This window comes from Passer domesticus, chromosome 12 (assembly GCF_036417665.1).
Source record: "Passer domesticus isolate bPasDom1 chromosome 12, bPasDom1.hap1, whole genome shotgun sequence".
Lineage (NCBI taxonomy): Eukaryota > Metazoa > Chordata > Aves > Passeriformes > Passeridae > Passer > Passer domesticus.
Window position 1 is genome coordinate 19,026,563 of NC_087485.1, and position 14,466 is coordinate 19,041,028.

The 14,466-nt window shown below is 47.1% G+C and overlaps 1 protein-coding gene across 3 annotated transcripts in view; it reads right to left on the bottom strand.

Annotated features, from left to right (window-relative positions):
- Positions 1–14,466, bottom strand: part of WTIP (WT1 interacting protein) — an 81,880-nt gene that overhangs the window by 60,126 nt on the left and 7,288 nt on the right. The window contains exon 1 of one of the 3 annotated variants that reach the window (XM_064386949.1): positions 8,948–8,981. The exons of the other annotated variants lie outside the window; for them this stretch is intronic. Within the exon in view, the coding sequence (XP_064243019.1) occupies positions 8,948–8,966 (19 nt within the window). The 5' untranslated portion in view covers positions 8,967–8,981. Of the gene's footprint in view, positions 1–8,947; positions 8,982–14,466 lie in introns of those variants that run through there. 3 annotated transcript variants of the gene reach the window in all.

A 14,466-nucleotide genomic window follows, 5' to 3' on the forward strand; every position in this document is an offset into this window, starting at 1 on the left:
GGTCATATATTACAGCTGCCTTCCTCGACGTATTGAAAATGGGTTCATGATTAAACAAGGAGACTAGTCTAAAAGTTTCCAGGTGCACTTTGCTATTTTCTTAGGTAACTGTCTATTTCCAGCACGAGCATGACAGTCTGGAAAAGGCAGGGAATTACGTAACCACCTTTGCTACAAACTCAGCAGCTCCCAGCCCCACAGTGCCAGCACCCACCCCACACACGTGCTGACACCTTCCACAGCTCACACCTGCCCCAGGGAGGTTCTTCAGCGTTCCCAGAACCAGAAATAGGTTTGGTCAAACACAAACATGCATATAGGCAGGTATTATACCAAGGTAATATGTAGAAAGACTGAACTATTCACTTAAGAAAAGCTAAAAAGTGAATTAAAAATCTGTCACCTCAACCCTCTGAACAAGTTTTTTCTCAGACATTTCAAGTCCAGTGATTCAAGGATGCTTTGAGAACATCAGGAGGAGGAATGTACCTTCCTGTAAGGTACAGAAATGACCATTTCAGAAAGTAATTTGCCATAGGTTTCTCCCACCTTTAGTCCTGAAGGACCTGGCAAGCCTCAGCTTCCCCACCTCGGTGACAGTGAAAAGCTGTCTCCTGTGCAGCTGTAAGGCTGGGCCCGGGGAGGTGCTCAGTGCAAACAGCCACACTCCTCCACTCACACAGGAAGATGCTCAGACTGTAAGAAAAGCCTGTCCTGATCCAGCAAGTGGAAAACCCTTGGGACAGCTGGTCAAATACAGCTTGAACGACATGTAAACAGGATATTCTAATTTTGCCTCCTCTACCTTTGGGAAACATCAGCACTCAATGCTGTAGATATGGCTCATTTCCTGCCTGTGAATTCAACTGGGGGGGAAAAGTAAAAGTTAGAAAATCAACACGCTGCCCATGTGTTCAGCTGCTCTCCAAGGCTGACCTATGGTGGGCAAGGGGCTGTTCCAGGCTTTTGTCAGACTCCTGTCTGCAATGATTCCTGCAGGAGGGCAACTCTGGGCTTCCCACAGCCATGAGAGGACCTGAGCTCCATTCTCACCTTCAGGGACTGGCTCCCCCAGCACCACCCAGACCTGCAGGAGTGGACAGGTCTCCCTCAGACTGACACTGAACTTTCCACTGACATGGGCAGCAGCACAGGAGGCCACATTCCAACACCTGAATAAATCCAGCACCTGAATAAACCCAGCTTTACAACTCTTAGTACCATAGAAAAAGAGGCCACACAGTGTAAAGTACTGATAGTAAACTTCATCTCTGCTAGGTCAGGTATCTTCTGTCTGGACTGCTTTGACTTTTTGCTGGATCAGGTATTGTCAGTGCTGGATCAGGTAACAGTCTGCTCTCCAGCAGCTGGAATGAACTCCAGGGTATGTGGTCTGTCTGGCTAATTCGACACAAATGTGAACACACACTTGAACCACATCCAAGCAGTATCAGTGAATGATCCAGAAATGCACAAATATTACACCCAGGACCATCCCTCTTCCCCTACTTTGACCTAGACTGTCATCTTGACATGAAACAGGAGCAAAGTGGGTATAAAAGGGCAGAAATTGGGGGAGAAACGGAGAAATCCAGAGTGCTAGTTTTCTCTGATGAAAAAGGTGTGAAATGGGTATGGTCACAACACCCAGCTAAGAAGCACATGATGTTGAATCTGCTTATGCTCTCAGTTATGAGCTCTCTCCCAGCCAGTGACAAACCAGCAGGCAGAGCTGGCAGACTGTGTCTAAAAGCACACTTTTTTTTTTGCCACCCACCTTTCCTGTTCTCACAGACAGACCAGTGACACAAGTGCCTGGCTGCTCTGCAGAACCTGGGCTCTGAGAGAGGAATGAATGTCCAAGACATGAGCAGAGCCTGGAGAGCTCCTGGCACAGAAGGCAGCCCCCACCTGTAGCAGGGTTTTGGCATCATCTGCTCTTCCCACTGCACCTGCAGCCACAGCCCTGCAGAGGAGCCTGCACCACTCAGCCGCAGTGCTCAGCTGCTGCAAGCAGAGAACAGTGCCCTGCAAGAGCACTTGGCACTGAGATGCAAACAGGGAAACCCCCCTGGCCTCAGTGGCTCCTGTCAAAGAGCAATTTGCTTGAGGGGGAAAGGATTTCTCTTTGCTAATGATCCCTGTGCACAGCACTGGCACTGAGCCTGGTCCTCACAAAGCAGCTGCACCCAGCACTGCAAGACCCAACCACACATCACAGGAGTCCCCAGAGCTGCACTGGGTGCCTTCTCCAGGCTCACCCAACCCCCCATCCCCATGCCAAGACAGACAGGCATCCTCTCTTTAGGATGGTTTTTGGAAGATGGCCTCTGTTTCCCAGAAGTTGGATGCCAGACTCCAGTCCAAGTGAGGAACAAGACACAAGATGCTCTTCCCTCCCACTCCTGGCACCCCAACACCCAAACATCTCTTGTTTAGTAACTCATCAGCTCCACCACCCACAGTCATGAAACAGCAAAGGAGTTGTGGCTGAATTTCTAGCAACTCTCACAAAAATACAACTATAGCACAGTTGAAGAGCAAACTCCCCTGGTATAATTATTCTTTAAAAGTCTTTCTAGAAAAACAGCAAAAATCACATCCTTAAGAACTGCATAACCAGGGAAAGAGTGAGCATGTAGAAAAGGGCAATTTTTCACTTTGTTAGTTACGGTAAACATCTCCAAATAAATGTGATCTTATGAATTTCATCAGCCAAGCCTCCCTCCTCCATTTTGAAAGGCTACATGAAGTGATGAAATGTTAGTTAATTTATATGTTAGAGGACTGGCTAAAAAATAACAGAAACCCATAATCTTTTCATAATTATAAGTCAACACTTAACTGATATGAGAAGCTCTATTCATAGCCACTAAAAGGAGCATTCATTCCTCTTTGCATCATCCCTTTACCATTATGTCTTGATGCAATTTTCAACAGCAGGTGAAACCACTAAAAATTGGAAACACTGTGAGAAATTTTCCTCTATCTTGTTTTAATTAAAACACTCAGCGAAACAGAGAAGTGATGAAGAGAGGCAACCCTTTTCCACCTCAGCTGCTGCCTGTGCCCCCGTCCTTGGAGAGCCCAGTGCAATGGCAGTGCTGTCCTCCCTGCTGCCACAGCAGGGGCTCCCATCAGCATCATGACACAAGCAAGAAAGGATAATTCCCATCTGATTATGAACTACGTGGCAGTTTGGGGCCCTTTTAGGATTCAGGGGATGCACCTGAGAAGTGGGCACTGAAGGAGCTGCCTTTGGGCAGCCTGGATGAGACCTGAGCTCCCCACAGGCTCCCAGCAGACACTGGGAGCTGGAGTGTCCCCCCCAGGAGACCCACACCCAAAGCTGGCACACCGCACCCCCAGCCCCTGGCTCAGACACAGCTTCTGAGGGCAAACTGCCCAGACACAGGCTGGACCAAGCCCGTGGGCACCCAGGACACACAGGCAGCTCCAGTGTGCCCATGATCATCAGCCTGAACTCCAGCTCCAGTTGCTGTTGTTTCCTTTGCCAAACACCCAGCCTGGACTCCAGAGGGCCTTTCTGCAGAGCTGCTCCCAGCACTGGGTGAGGCTGTGGCTCCCCACGTGCAGGACATGGCTTTTCCCTGTGCTGAATTTCCTGAGGTTCCCATTCCCACATTTCTGCAGCCTGTCAGGGTCCTGCTGAGCACCACCACGTCCATCCAGTCTATCAAGCAGTGCTTCGTGGGGGCACAATCCACAAGCTGGCTAGAGGGGCACTCTGTCCCATCACCCCCATCATTAATGAAGATGTCAAACACTACTGACTCCAGAACATGGATTTCTGAGGTGCACCACTAGTGACTGGCTCCAATCAGCCTCATCCTGCTGGTCACACCTGAGCTCAGCCACTTTTCAGTCCCTCTCACAGCCTGTACTTCACCAGTTTGTCCAGAGAGATGCTGTGGGTGACAGCATCAAAGCTTTACTGAAGATGAGATCAAACACCACTGCTCTTCCCTAATCCCCAAGATTTTCATCACAGAAGGCCAACCCAGCACCCCTGGCCATGTTTTGCCTGATCTTCCTTTCTCTCACATACCTGCAGAAGCACCTGCAGAAGTCATTCCTGACTTCCCTGTCTTTCACCAGGGCCAGCTCCAGATGAGCCTTGTGTCTCCTGATATTCCCCTAGGTCACCTGTCCCTGCTTCCACCCCTCACATATTACACATATCCTTTCCATTTCTTTCTTCAGAACCCCTTGCTCACCCATGCAGGCCTCTTGCCACTTCTGCATGTCAGGATGGACCATTCCTGAACCTGGAGACTGCAAGCCTTAAAAATCAGCCAGTTTTTCTGACCCCTTTTCAGTTCTCTCAACCCACTTTAGAACTCCTGTAAGTCAGTAAAAAGCAGAATTTCTATATGAAATATTCAAAGTCAGTTCAGTCTACAGAAATGTTCTCCCCTGTTGTAGGTACTGGCAGAGTCTGGACTTCCGCTTCCAAGTAAATCTGGCCCTGTCTAAATTCACAGCAAAATGACATGGCTAAGTAAAGAGCTACCTGTGAATATTTACACATTAAATGCCTACTTAGAGATTTAACTCCCCACTGGATTCTCTTTGGACTTAAAAGTAAGCATAAATGCATTTCTGAGTCTGACCTTTGATCAAAACATTTGAGATCCATGTGTAAATCACTCAGTTGGGATTTTCCTTCTCATGTGTTAAATCACTGCAGCACAACCTAATGCAAACATTCCCTTAATTGCACAAAAGCCCTTTTGGAATCTCTCCTTTCACTGTATTCACCAAGAAATGGGTTCCTCAATGCTTCCTTGAAAAAAAACCAACAAAGCAACTAACACAACCCACAAAACTTATCTTTTGAAAACTAGCTAAAAGAATTAGTTTAGTTGTTGGGGGGGTTAAAATTTATTTCTGCTTTAAAAAAAATACTAGAGCCTTTGTTTGCAGATGAATGTAACCTCTTCTGTAATTATATCCATGAAAATAAGGGCAGCTTTTACCAAATCAGTGATGAAACTCTCTACTGTGCTTTCTCTGTAAGGTTAAGAGTGAAGTACAGAGTTGGTGCCTGCACATCCCCTGCTTCTCCCACTGGTGCCTTTGATAGATGAAGGATTTTATAATTCCTCCAGAGGAGCTAATTGTCCCTCTTAGAGAAGGAATCATTGTTGATCTTCAATTAAAGCAGACTGTGCCTCACTCTGGTACCAGTCACAAAATGTCTTCTCTGCTTGTCTTCCACCACTGCAAGAGAGACTTTTCTTCAAGCAAAGCAAAAAAAACCCAACAAAACACAAAAACCAAACAAAACAACCCTGAAGAGCTCACTCAGAATAGTTGTTCCCCATTGGTTTTCAGCTGGTGGAGCCAGAGCTTTTATTCTGCAGTGGAGGCAGTGATTCAGGCTGGCAGGAATGGCTGTGCAAGGAGGAACATGCATCCCTTCCCTGTCGTTGGCCACAGCAGTGCCAGGGGGGAGCTGCTGCTCCCTGTCCTCTGCAGCCAGGCTGAGACCCCAGGCAGCACCCAGCCCTCCCCTGCTGACAGCAGGAGCACCTCCAGCTCAGACCTGAAATCCTGGCTGTCCCCAGGCTCCAAACTGTCCCCTGCACACCTGCCACTTCAAGACCTATCACAGAGCTCTCTAAGAGAACATCTGACCTATCTCATTCCTGTTGTGGACTGTCACTGGTCTGATCTCTATACTCCAGCCTGCACAGAACATCCTTATCTCCTTTCTTCCCTCCTTTTGGTGCTTCCAAGCTTGTGCCCTGCCCTGGGCTGCAGGATGAGCACACACATGAGCACAACTGTTTGCTCCCCAATGGTCACACTGGACCTGGAGTCAGTCTTAATTCAGACCCTGAGACAACACCTACTTTGTTGACTTAAGTCAACTGCTTGGTGAGAAACTGCAAGCTGCATGGTCCAAAAAATTCAAACAGCAATTGATTTGCAGGCTAATTGGACCCTTTTGGACAATTTTTGGACACTTTTTCTGGCTATTTTTTGGGAGGGAGAACAGTAGTGTTCCAGCAGGAAATGATGTATGAACAATTGAGCCTGCACCAGCAGCACATCCAGCTCCCAGACCTTCCTTCAAAGCAGGAATTAATGTCCACTCTTTAGGGAGATATTTCACACATCCTTGTCACCTGGGTGTGCAGCTTTTGTCTCTGGAGAAGGGCACACTCTCATTCATCTCACTGCATTGTGGCTGTACTCCCAACCAAATGTACAACATGTACAAGCAAAACTGAATTCATGACCTAACATTCCCTCACAGGGCCCTTATAATTTGGTTCCCTGATCAAAATTAAAATGGCTCAAATTAAAAACAAAGTGAGTTTATACCACTTTCAGCTCAGCCCTGGTGCTGGCAGTTCTGGACCAACTTGAAATGGCAAAACATTTGCTTGAAATGGCAAACATTTGCCATTTCAAGTTGGTGCAGAACTGAAATGGCAAAACCCCAGAAAACACAGATGCAAATACACAGACATAAGCTTCATAATAAAAATGAAATAATGTATTTCTCAGAAACGTAAGCATATATTACCATGTATCTGCCAGAACTCTCAGCAGCCTCCCTTTTTTTTTTTCTTTTTAATGAAAGCTATCTCTTGCCTTTTCCACATCGTATGGGAACATTAAGTTAGAATCTTCCCAAATACACACTGGTGAGCACCCAGTCACAGTGGGCACTCCCAGAGGAACTGACCCTCTGAAGAGATGCTCCCCCACACACACACTGCACATCTCTTCCTCTCTGCTTTCAAACATCACAGCAAAGTTCACAGCAACCTTGAGGACCAGAGCAGCCAAGCCCTTGAAGAAGTCCACACAGACCTTGCACTTAGATGCTGAGAGGGAACAGGAGTCAAAGCAGAAGAGAGGAGCTCTGAGCACTGGGATCAGTCAGTGCACATCACCCCTAACCAATGACATGGGCTGAGAGTTGGAGGAGGTGACACCTGGAGCAGGGCTGGAAACTGCCCATGCAGGCACTGACCCAGCTGGGAACTGAAGAGCCCTAAATCAATGCTCACTACTCCAGGGGTACTTTGTCAGAAAAACAAAACAAAGTCCTTCCCCCAAGACTTGAAACACACTTTTTCTCTGACCTTACAATAATCTAACACCAGAATTCTTCCAGTCCAATCAAGCAAAACACCCAGTAATTTCAAAGGAAGAAGTTCTGCCACAAAGCAGCCCAGGATTTGTCCTTCAGCTCAGGAGCGAGGGGGTTTTGTTTTGTGGGTTCATTTATTTCCCTCTGGTGAGTCACAGAAGTAAATCAGACAGAGTGAGCTGTGGTGTCCAGCCAGGGCCAGGCCACCACCTGGGGTTGAGCTGCTCCCTGCTCCTGCCACCCCCTTGGGGAAGTCAGACAAAGCCCCTGGAGGTGGGAACAGGGTGGGAAGCAGGGAAAAGCAGAGCTTCACACACTTGGCACACCAGGAAGCTGATTTGCAAGTCTGCACTTGGCACAACTTCAGAGTATTTTCTTTGGGGCGGGCTCTGTGGATCACCTCTTTCTGGGCTGGTTCTTCACCAGCCTGGATTGCTCCCAGGTGGGAAAGAGGGGCTGAGAAGGCTTTTCCCAAAAGAGTCACCGTCACTTTGCTCTCACACAGCATGCAAGGCTGTTCCAGCCTGACCCAAGCCATCCCTTCTCTTTATACATTTTCTTAATAGGTCAGGGAGGTTTCTTGGGTTTGCTTTTTTAAAAGGTGTGGTCTGGCACTCCAGTCATTCCACCCCATGTGGAACTGTCCCACTGCTCTCAGGCAATGTGGGATTTGGTGAGTGAATTGCCACATCTACACTCTGCCAGAAACTCCTGCAAGGGGCAAACCTTGTCCCTGCTGGGCTCAAAGCCCCAGGCCCAAACCTGCTGGAACCCTGGCTACTGAGAATTTCAGACTTTCTGTGCTGACAGACACCAACCCCCAAGAGAACACTGCATTGACCTGAGGCCGTGGAGAAGACTTCCAAAATTGAATAAGAGAACTAAGATTATGGGTGTGTAGTTTAAATAGAAGTGTGTAACATCACATGGTAGAAAACTTAGAGTTTAAGGTGTTAGAATATGGTAATAGGTATAAAACAAAATGCTGTGGATTTGAGTTCTTCCCTCTCTCTGAACTGGGCAGGGACCAGCTGCAGGTGCTGCTGGTGTGGCTGCACCACCCCATGAACAGGCAACACCTCCCAGCACCCTCACACAGGAGTGTCTCCCTCAAAACCAACACATGGAAAGACTGGGAGATTCTCTTCCCAGCAAAGCAAAACAAGATATCTTCTAATTGTTTGTGAAACAGCATCTGAGTCTAGCACCTGGTGACTGCCAACATTTCGTAAAAAGACATTCAGTAAGAATAGGCTGGACCTTTTATTTTGCTGCAAAAAAAGAAAAAGGCAACCAAAGGAGTAAAATGGCAAGAGTCCTTAGAGCCCCAGCTGTCATTACAGGACACAAGACAGCATGACACAGACACGCTGTTGCTCTCAAGGCAGGAAAAAGGGAAGGTTATTTTCTGATTCCAACATTTATAGAGTTCCAAAGGTGACAGTGGATTGGAGGGTGAAAGTGCCACCTCTCCAAGGACACTGGACAAACCAACAGTCTACCAAGTTTCTCCTCCCCCATAAGAGAATGTAAAACAATAAGTTGTTTACAGAAAGTGTGTAATAAAGTTGAAACAAGAATGCAAACACCAGAAGGCTTAAAAAATCAGGGTGACACCAGCACCTCACTCAGCACAGGCAGCACCAGGGGGATCCTAGAACAGCCAGGGGGATCTCTAGAACATGAACAACTGCATGACCCCTGCCTGTGCCTGGAGCTGTGCTGTACAGCTCCAGCCTTAGCTCTGGACTCCCTTAAGGACCCCTGCTCTGGGCAGAAGATTACAAGAAGAAAAGCAGAGGATATACAACTCACATCTGGGCACAGCCTCCATCCCATCCACTCATCTTCCACCCCACCCTGAAAGCAGAGCAATCTGGGAACTCTGTGCCCAGAAGTGACTTGGTACAAGCTGAAGAGGTCACAGGACACAGAGCACCTCAGCCCTGTCCCACAGTGACCAATTCCAGGCTCCCAGGCAAACAGCTTCTACAGCCCAGCAGAACACAGGGATTCCTGTGACCACCCCATGGTGGGCATGGCCTGGGAGCTGCAGGGGCTGTTGGACAAGCCAGGCAGAGAAGCACGGCCAGGAAAAAGCACTGGTGTGAATTTACTCATTCCCTGATCTCTGTGGTGTAATGAAAACGGCTCCAGATGACTCCCAGCTGTCAGAAACAAGTCCATCATGCCACCCATGCTTCAACAGGACTGTCACTCAGGAGGCAGCACTGGGTTTATCAGATGGGCTCCATCTTCTAAATAAAACTGCAAGAATTCTAAATACCTTGCATGAATTTTACTTTGAGATGTCTTGAGGGCTTTTCCCCCCCCTGAGCTGAGCCACAAAGGTCTGCATCACAAGTGCATTGCTCGCTCTGCACCACTGCAGCCTTGCAGGGCTGCACTGCCAAGGCCCAGCCCTGCTCCAGCCAGGAACAGGTACAACAGGCCAAGAGACACTGCAAGACAACCAGCTACTGACATACACTTCAAAAAAATTACATGCTTATTTCTGAAACCAGCTCCAAATATGGACTCTAACACACTTGATTGGTGTGCAGGTCTGTTTTCTATTGAGTGTTTAGATTTGGGAAACATGGCTTTGATTAAAAATGGGCAACCCACCAACTGCAGAAAATTTTCACATAACTGCCTGGCAAAAACAAAACAAATTAAAAAATAGAGCTGCAACAGTTATTGCCATCCATCAAAACCTCTGCCTTGCTCCCTGAGGAACTGCCAGCTTGCCCCACCTACACCTGAGAATGCACCACATCTGGGATGCTCAAGGTTCACAGCAACTGCCACAACACAGAGGAACACAGAGAATCCAAGATTTTACCAGTTACAGCTCTTTCCACTGTCTTGCCTTAGCTGAGATTGCACTCCAGTATCTTTTGCTTCTTCCCTTTTTCTTGAAACAAAGCCAAAAGTCAACATTCCCTTTGAACCAGCAGCATTTTGGAGAGATGGGAAGGGACAGGTGAGACCTTCCACAGACAGTGGGTCTGATCCTGCTGCATTTCATGCTGGTGACAAGAATAGGCAGAGCAGCAGGGAGCAGCACATGGCCAGGGTAACACACTTTTGGGAGCAGGGGAAACCACAGGTAAGTGACAAAGTTTATTCCCTATCCCCTTGCTCATCAGTGCAAGTTTATTCCCTATCCCCACTCCATCAGTGGTTATTTTCCAGTCATTCAATATTTGACCCAAACAAATGGATTTAGCAGGAATTTCACACCAGCAAAACACAGAAAACCAAGATCCTGCTCTAACTGTAACACTACTGAAGGCAAAGTCACATCCACAAGGGCAAGAGAACAGAACAGCCACAGCAGCAGAGCCCTCAGCTGGCTCAGCTCAGCCAAGCCTGTGCTTGATTGATCACAGTCACTATCACACCTCTCCCACCTGGCCAGAAATCCCTTCCTACCAAAGGTTCCAATCCACACACGCTGCAGTTTTGTCCTAGCCAGGGACACACACAAAGGAGTTTCAGATTAGTGGCATTAAGATTTGGGACAGCCATGGACTGTGCTTCCCCAGCACCTGACCCAAGCACAGAGCCTGCCTGGTGGCCCCTGGGGCAGTGCCAGCACTCAGGGACACTGAGGCAGTGCAGCAGGACCAGCCAGCCCAGCCCAGGAGCTGCACCCCTGCACGCCTGGGGACGAGCTGCAGCACAGGGGAAAGGTTTGTGCCATGGCCACCAGAACAAAAGGGCATTTCCCATGCCTGGGAGAGGCCACGGGCTCTCCACAGACCACAGGAAATATGATCCAAGCCAGCTGGAGCATCTGAACATGCACAACTGTCAAACTGCATTTAGGAATGGCTTTTTGTTTCTCTTTATTTTAACTTTGAAATTTTCTAATTTTTTCAAGTGACCACATTAAAGGAAGAAAACATCTTGTTTTCTCTTTCCAGGAGTTCTGAGGTGTCAGCAGTGAAACAGTTCACCAATTAAATAAATGTCTGGACGGCTGGGAAACAATGAAAGTCCCTAGCAGTTCTTCCACAACAGCCATCTACTTTTCCAAAAACTATAAATACATTCTGAACTGAAACAAGCTTTGTTCAGCCAAATTCGTAAAAGAGCAATATTACACATGAGACATGACCTTTGGTAACCTATTAAATGCCTCCTGGTTGTCCATTTGATCCACTCCCTATTCCACGACAACCTCTGATGCTGACACTGTTCACCACTGCACACAGTTCACTCCCAAGCACACATTGACCCTCACAGGGCACCAAATGCATTTCCACTGCTGCTGTCTGCAATTAAAGACTTTACCATTAAGGCTGGAGATCATCTCTTGGGGGAGATCATTAAATATTTGTGCTGTTATTGCAACCCAATCACATCCCTCTCTCCAAGTCCCTTGATTTCCCATGCCTGGCACCTGAGGAACTCAATTCTCCACTCAAATGCCCATCGAGGTCCCTGAGCCCACCTGCACAAGGGCACCAAGCTCAGCCCTGGTGGGCAGCACCAGCCCCAGGTGGTTTTTTACCAGGCCAGGCAGAGCTGCCACTGGAGCCCCTTCCCCAGCAGCAGAGGGTGGGACAGTGGGACAGTGGCCCTTGTGCCCCAGGCCAGCCCCAGCCACAGAAGAGAGGCTCAAACCCCACTGCTCACAGGGTCTCATGAAAAGCCTGCCAATAAGAAGTTCTCCAGCATCTCCGATTTGGAAATAAGTGTCACCCTATATATTATATATATATATATATATATATAAAACCCCAAATATATAATAAATAGTACATATACAAACCTATATATAAGTAACACATACCTAACCCAAAATATAAAATAAATAACACATATATAACCCTACATATATAATAAATCCTCACCCCCAGCCTGTGCAAGCCCCTCCACGTGTGCACAGGAGGTCTCAGCTGAGCATTAATGAGTGATTGTGCTCTGGGTGCAGGGCTGCTCCTTCATCAGTCACAGGCCTTTTCTTAAAAGTTTGCTGGAACCATAAATGTGACCTCAGAGATTTAGTAAAAACTGCTCCAAAAAACAAGGAATGAGGTTTCAGACAACGTGAAATACTCCAGCTGGAAGAGATACATGACTTGCTTGGCTGCTTTTTGTGCTCAGTCTCAGCACAGTAACAAGCAAGGCTATGCTGACAGGGAGCTAGAACAACCCAGGGAGGTTAATAAGAAGAGATAACACACACCACAGAATGGAGCTATCTGCTCCAGTGTAAAAAAAAAAAAAAAAAAAAAAAAAAAAAAAAAAAAAAAAACCAACCAGAAAACCCACTTCCAGAGAGAGCATCCACACAGGCACATTGAAACATGGCAGAAAAAATCCAGCCAAACTCCACATTCATTGGTTGATCATTAGCACATTTGCTAATTTTGTTCAGAGCTGAAGGCTAATAAGCCAGCAGGAATCCTGCTGCCAGCCTCAGGAGCTGTCACACCCCTGGAGCAGCTCCAACAATGCCACATCACAACCCAGGTACGATGGTCCTGTCAGGACTTGAACCTTTCAGGCAGCTGAACACAGCCCTCCAAAGTGAGCCCTTCCAAGCTCATAATAAAACTTAGACACCATGCACATTCCTGCATCCCATCCCTCTGGCTGCTTCAGCTTTGCTTTATTTCACCCATCCCTGTCACAGGGGAGGCACTTTGTCCAGGATGGGCACAAAAATCAACCACCACATCATACTCTAAGACACTCAGTTTTTCCAGCTACAGAACATTATTGACAATTATTAACAATCATATTAACTATTTAACAATTATACTAACAATCAAGCAGACTGCCAACACACTGTGAAGTGCTGTCCTGAGATATTTGGGACATATCATGTAGGTAGAAGGCCAAGTGTAGAGCTTATTAAATGCCTGCATAAATGTTCTGATCTTAGTAAAACTACATGGCTTATCATGTTAGTTTATTTTCTTTCCATTGCTGAACAATCCTATTACATACCTGAAAATTACTCTGCCAAGTTTGGGGCATCTTTTAATACTGATTGTAGCACTTTAAAAAAAAATCACTTTAGGATTAAGCAAATTCTCTTTCTTTGAGAGTGTTTTCTAAGCACCCAATATGCACACAGCTAAGAGCCACTTACATCCTAATTCATTAACTGTGGATATTAAGGATTTCAGCCTAGACCTGCTGCCATGAAGCCATCAGTGGTAGCACACAAACTTGTACCATTTACACATTTTAGATGTAAAAATTACACAACTTCAGGGATGCTTTCCACTGGAAAAAAAATCAACTTCAATCAAATTATAAAACCAGCTACTTTGACAGTTACGTGTTGCTCCACAGCAGGGTACCATTTCTGTTCTGCAAACTGAACCCATTAAAGTCACTAAACTGGGATTTCCTCCCAATTCTCACACCGTGTTTGAATCTCCAGTGAGTGACTGGACCTCAAACAGGACATTCACACCCAAAGATCTCTGTGGAAGATCCAGCTCAGAGGTGAGGGGAACAACTGCCAATACAAGCTCATCTCTGCTACAGAGGCATTTTTGATGCCAGTGTTGCTCTGGATGTCTCCCTGACCCACCTGAGAGAGCAGAGCTACTTGGGTTGGGGTTTTTTTGGGACAAGGGGGTAGGCAAAGGGGGAAGGGCATGTTTAAAAGGCTAATGTTACTTCTGGGATTTATCCTTGAGGAAAGCACCACAGCCTTGGCCTGGAGCTTGTGACAGCCCTAAAGGCTGAGCAGGAGCAATGAATTGCTCAGTGTTTCTCACAGCATTCCCACTCCAAGCCCAGCTGCAGCACAGGCTCCCCTCAGCCGCTGCAAACCTTCCCTCCCCTCACTCTGCTGCTCAGCCTGGCCCCAAAGCCTGCTGGGCACTCCCAGGAGCATCCCCCAAATGCTGGGCAGCACAGGGGGTCACAAACCAGGCACCAGCACAGCTCATGCCTTCACCACCCCTTGTCCTGCAGACACAAACCTCTGTCCTGGAACCTCACCCTGGTACCCCCAGTCCCCAACCCCTTGGGAAAAAAGGTTTTCTCCTTTCCCTCTCACACACAGTGCTTATACTTTTAACACAGTAAAAGCATGTGCAATAAATAGAAACAAAAAAAACCCATTTGCTATGAAACAATTTCCCATCCACAGCCAAGCGTCCTGCAACTGAAGATAAGAAAATGTTTGTCCCCATTCATAACACAGGCTTCCATCCAAGTTACAGCCATCCAAATTCCCATTTCATGTTAATTGTACTTGTTATATGTATCTAATACCTAATAAAACCACACATCCTCCACAACTCTCTCCTGCTGTTATTGTATCAATTCCCAACTTCAAGGAGCATCATAAGGAT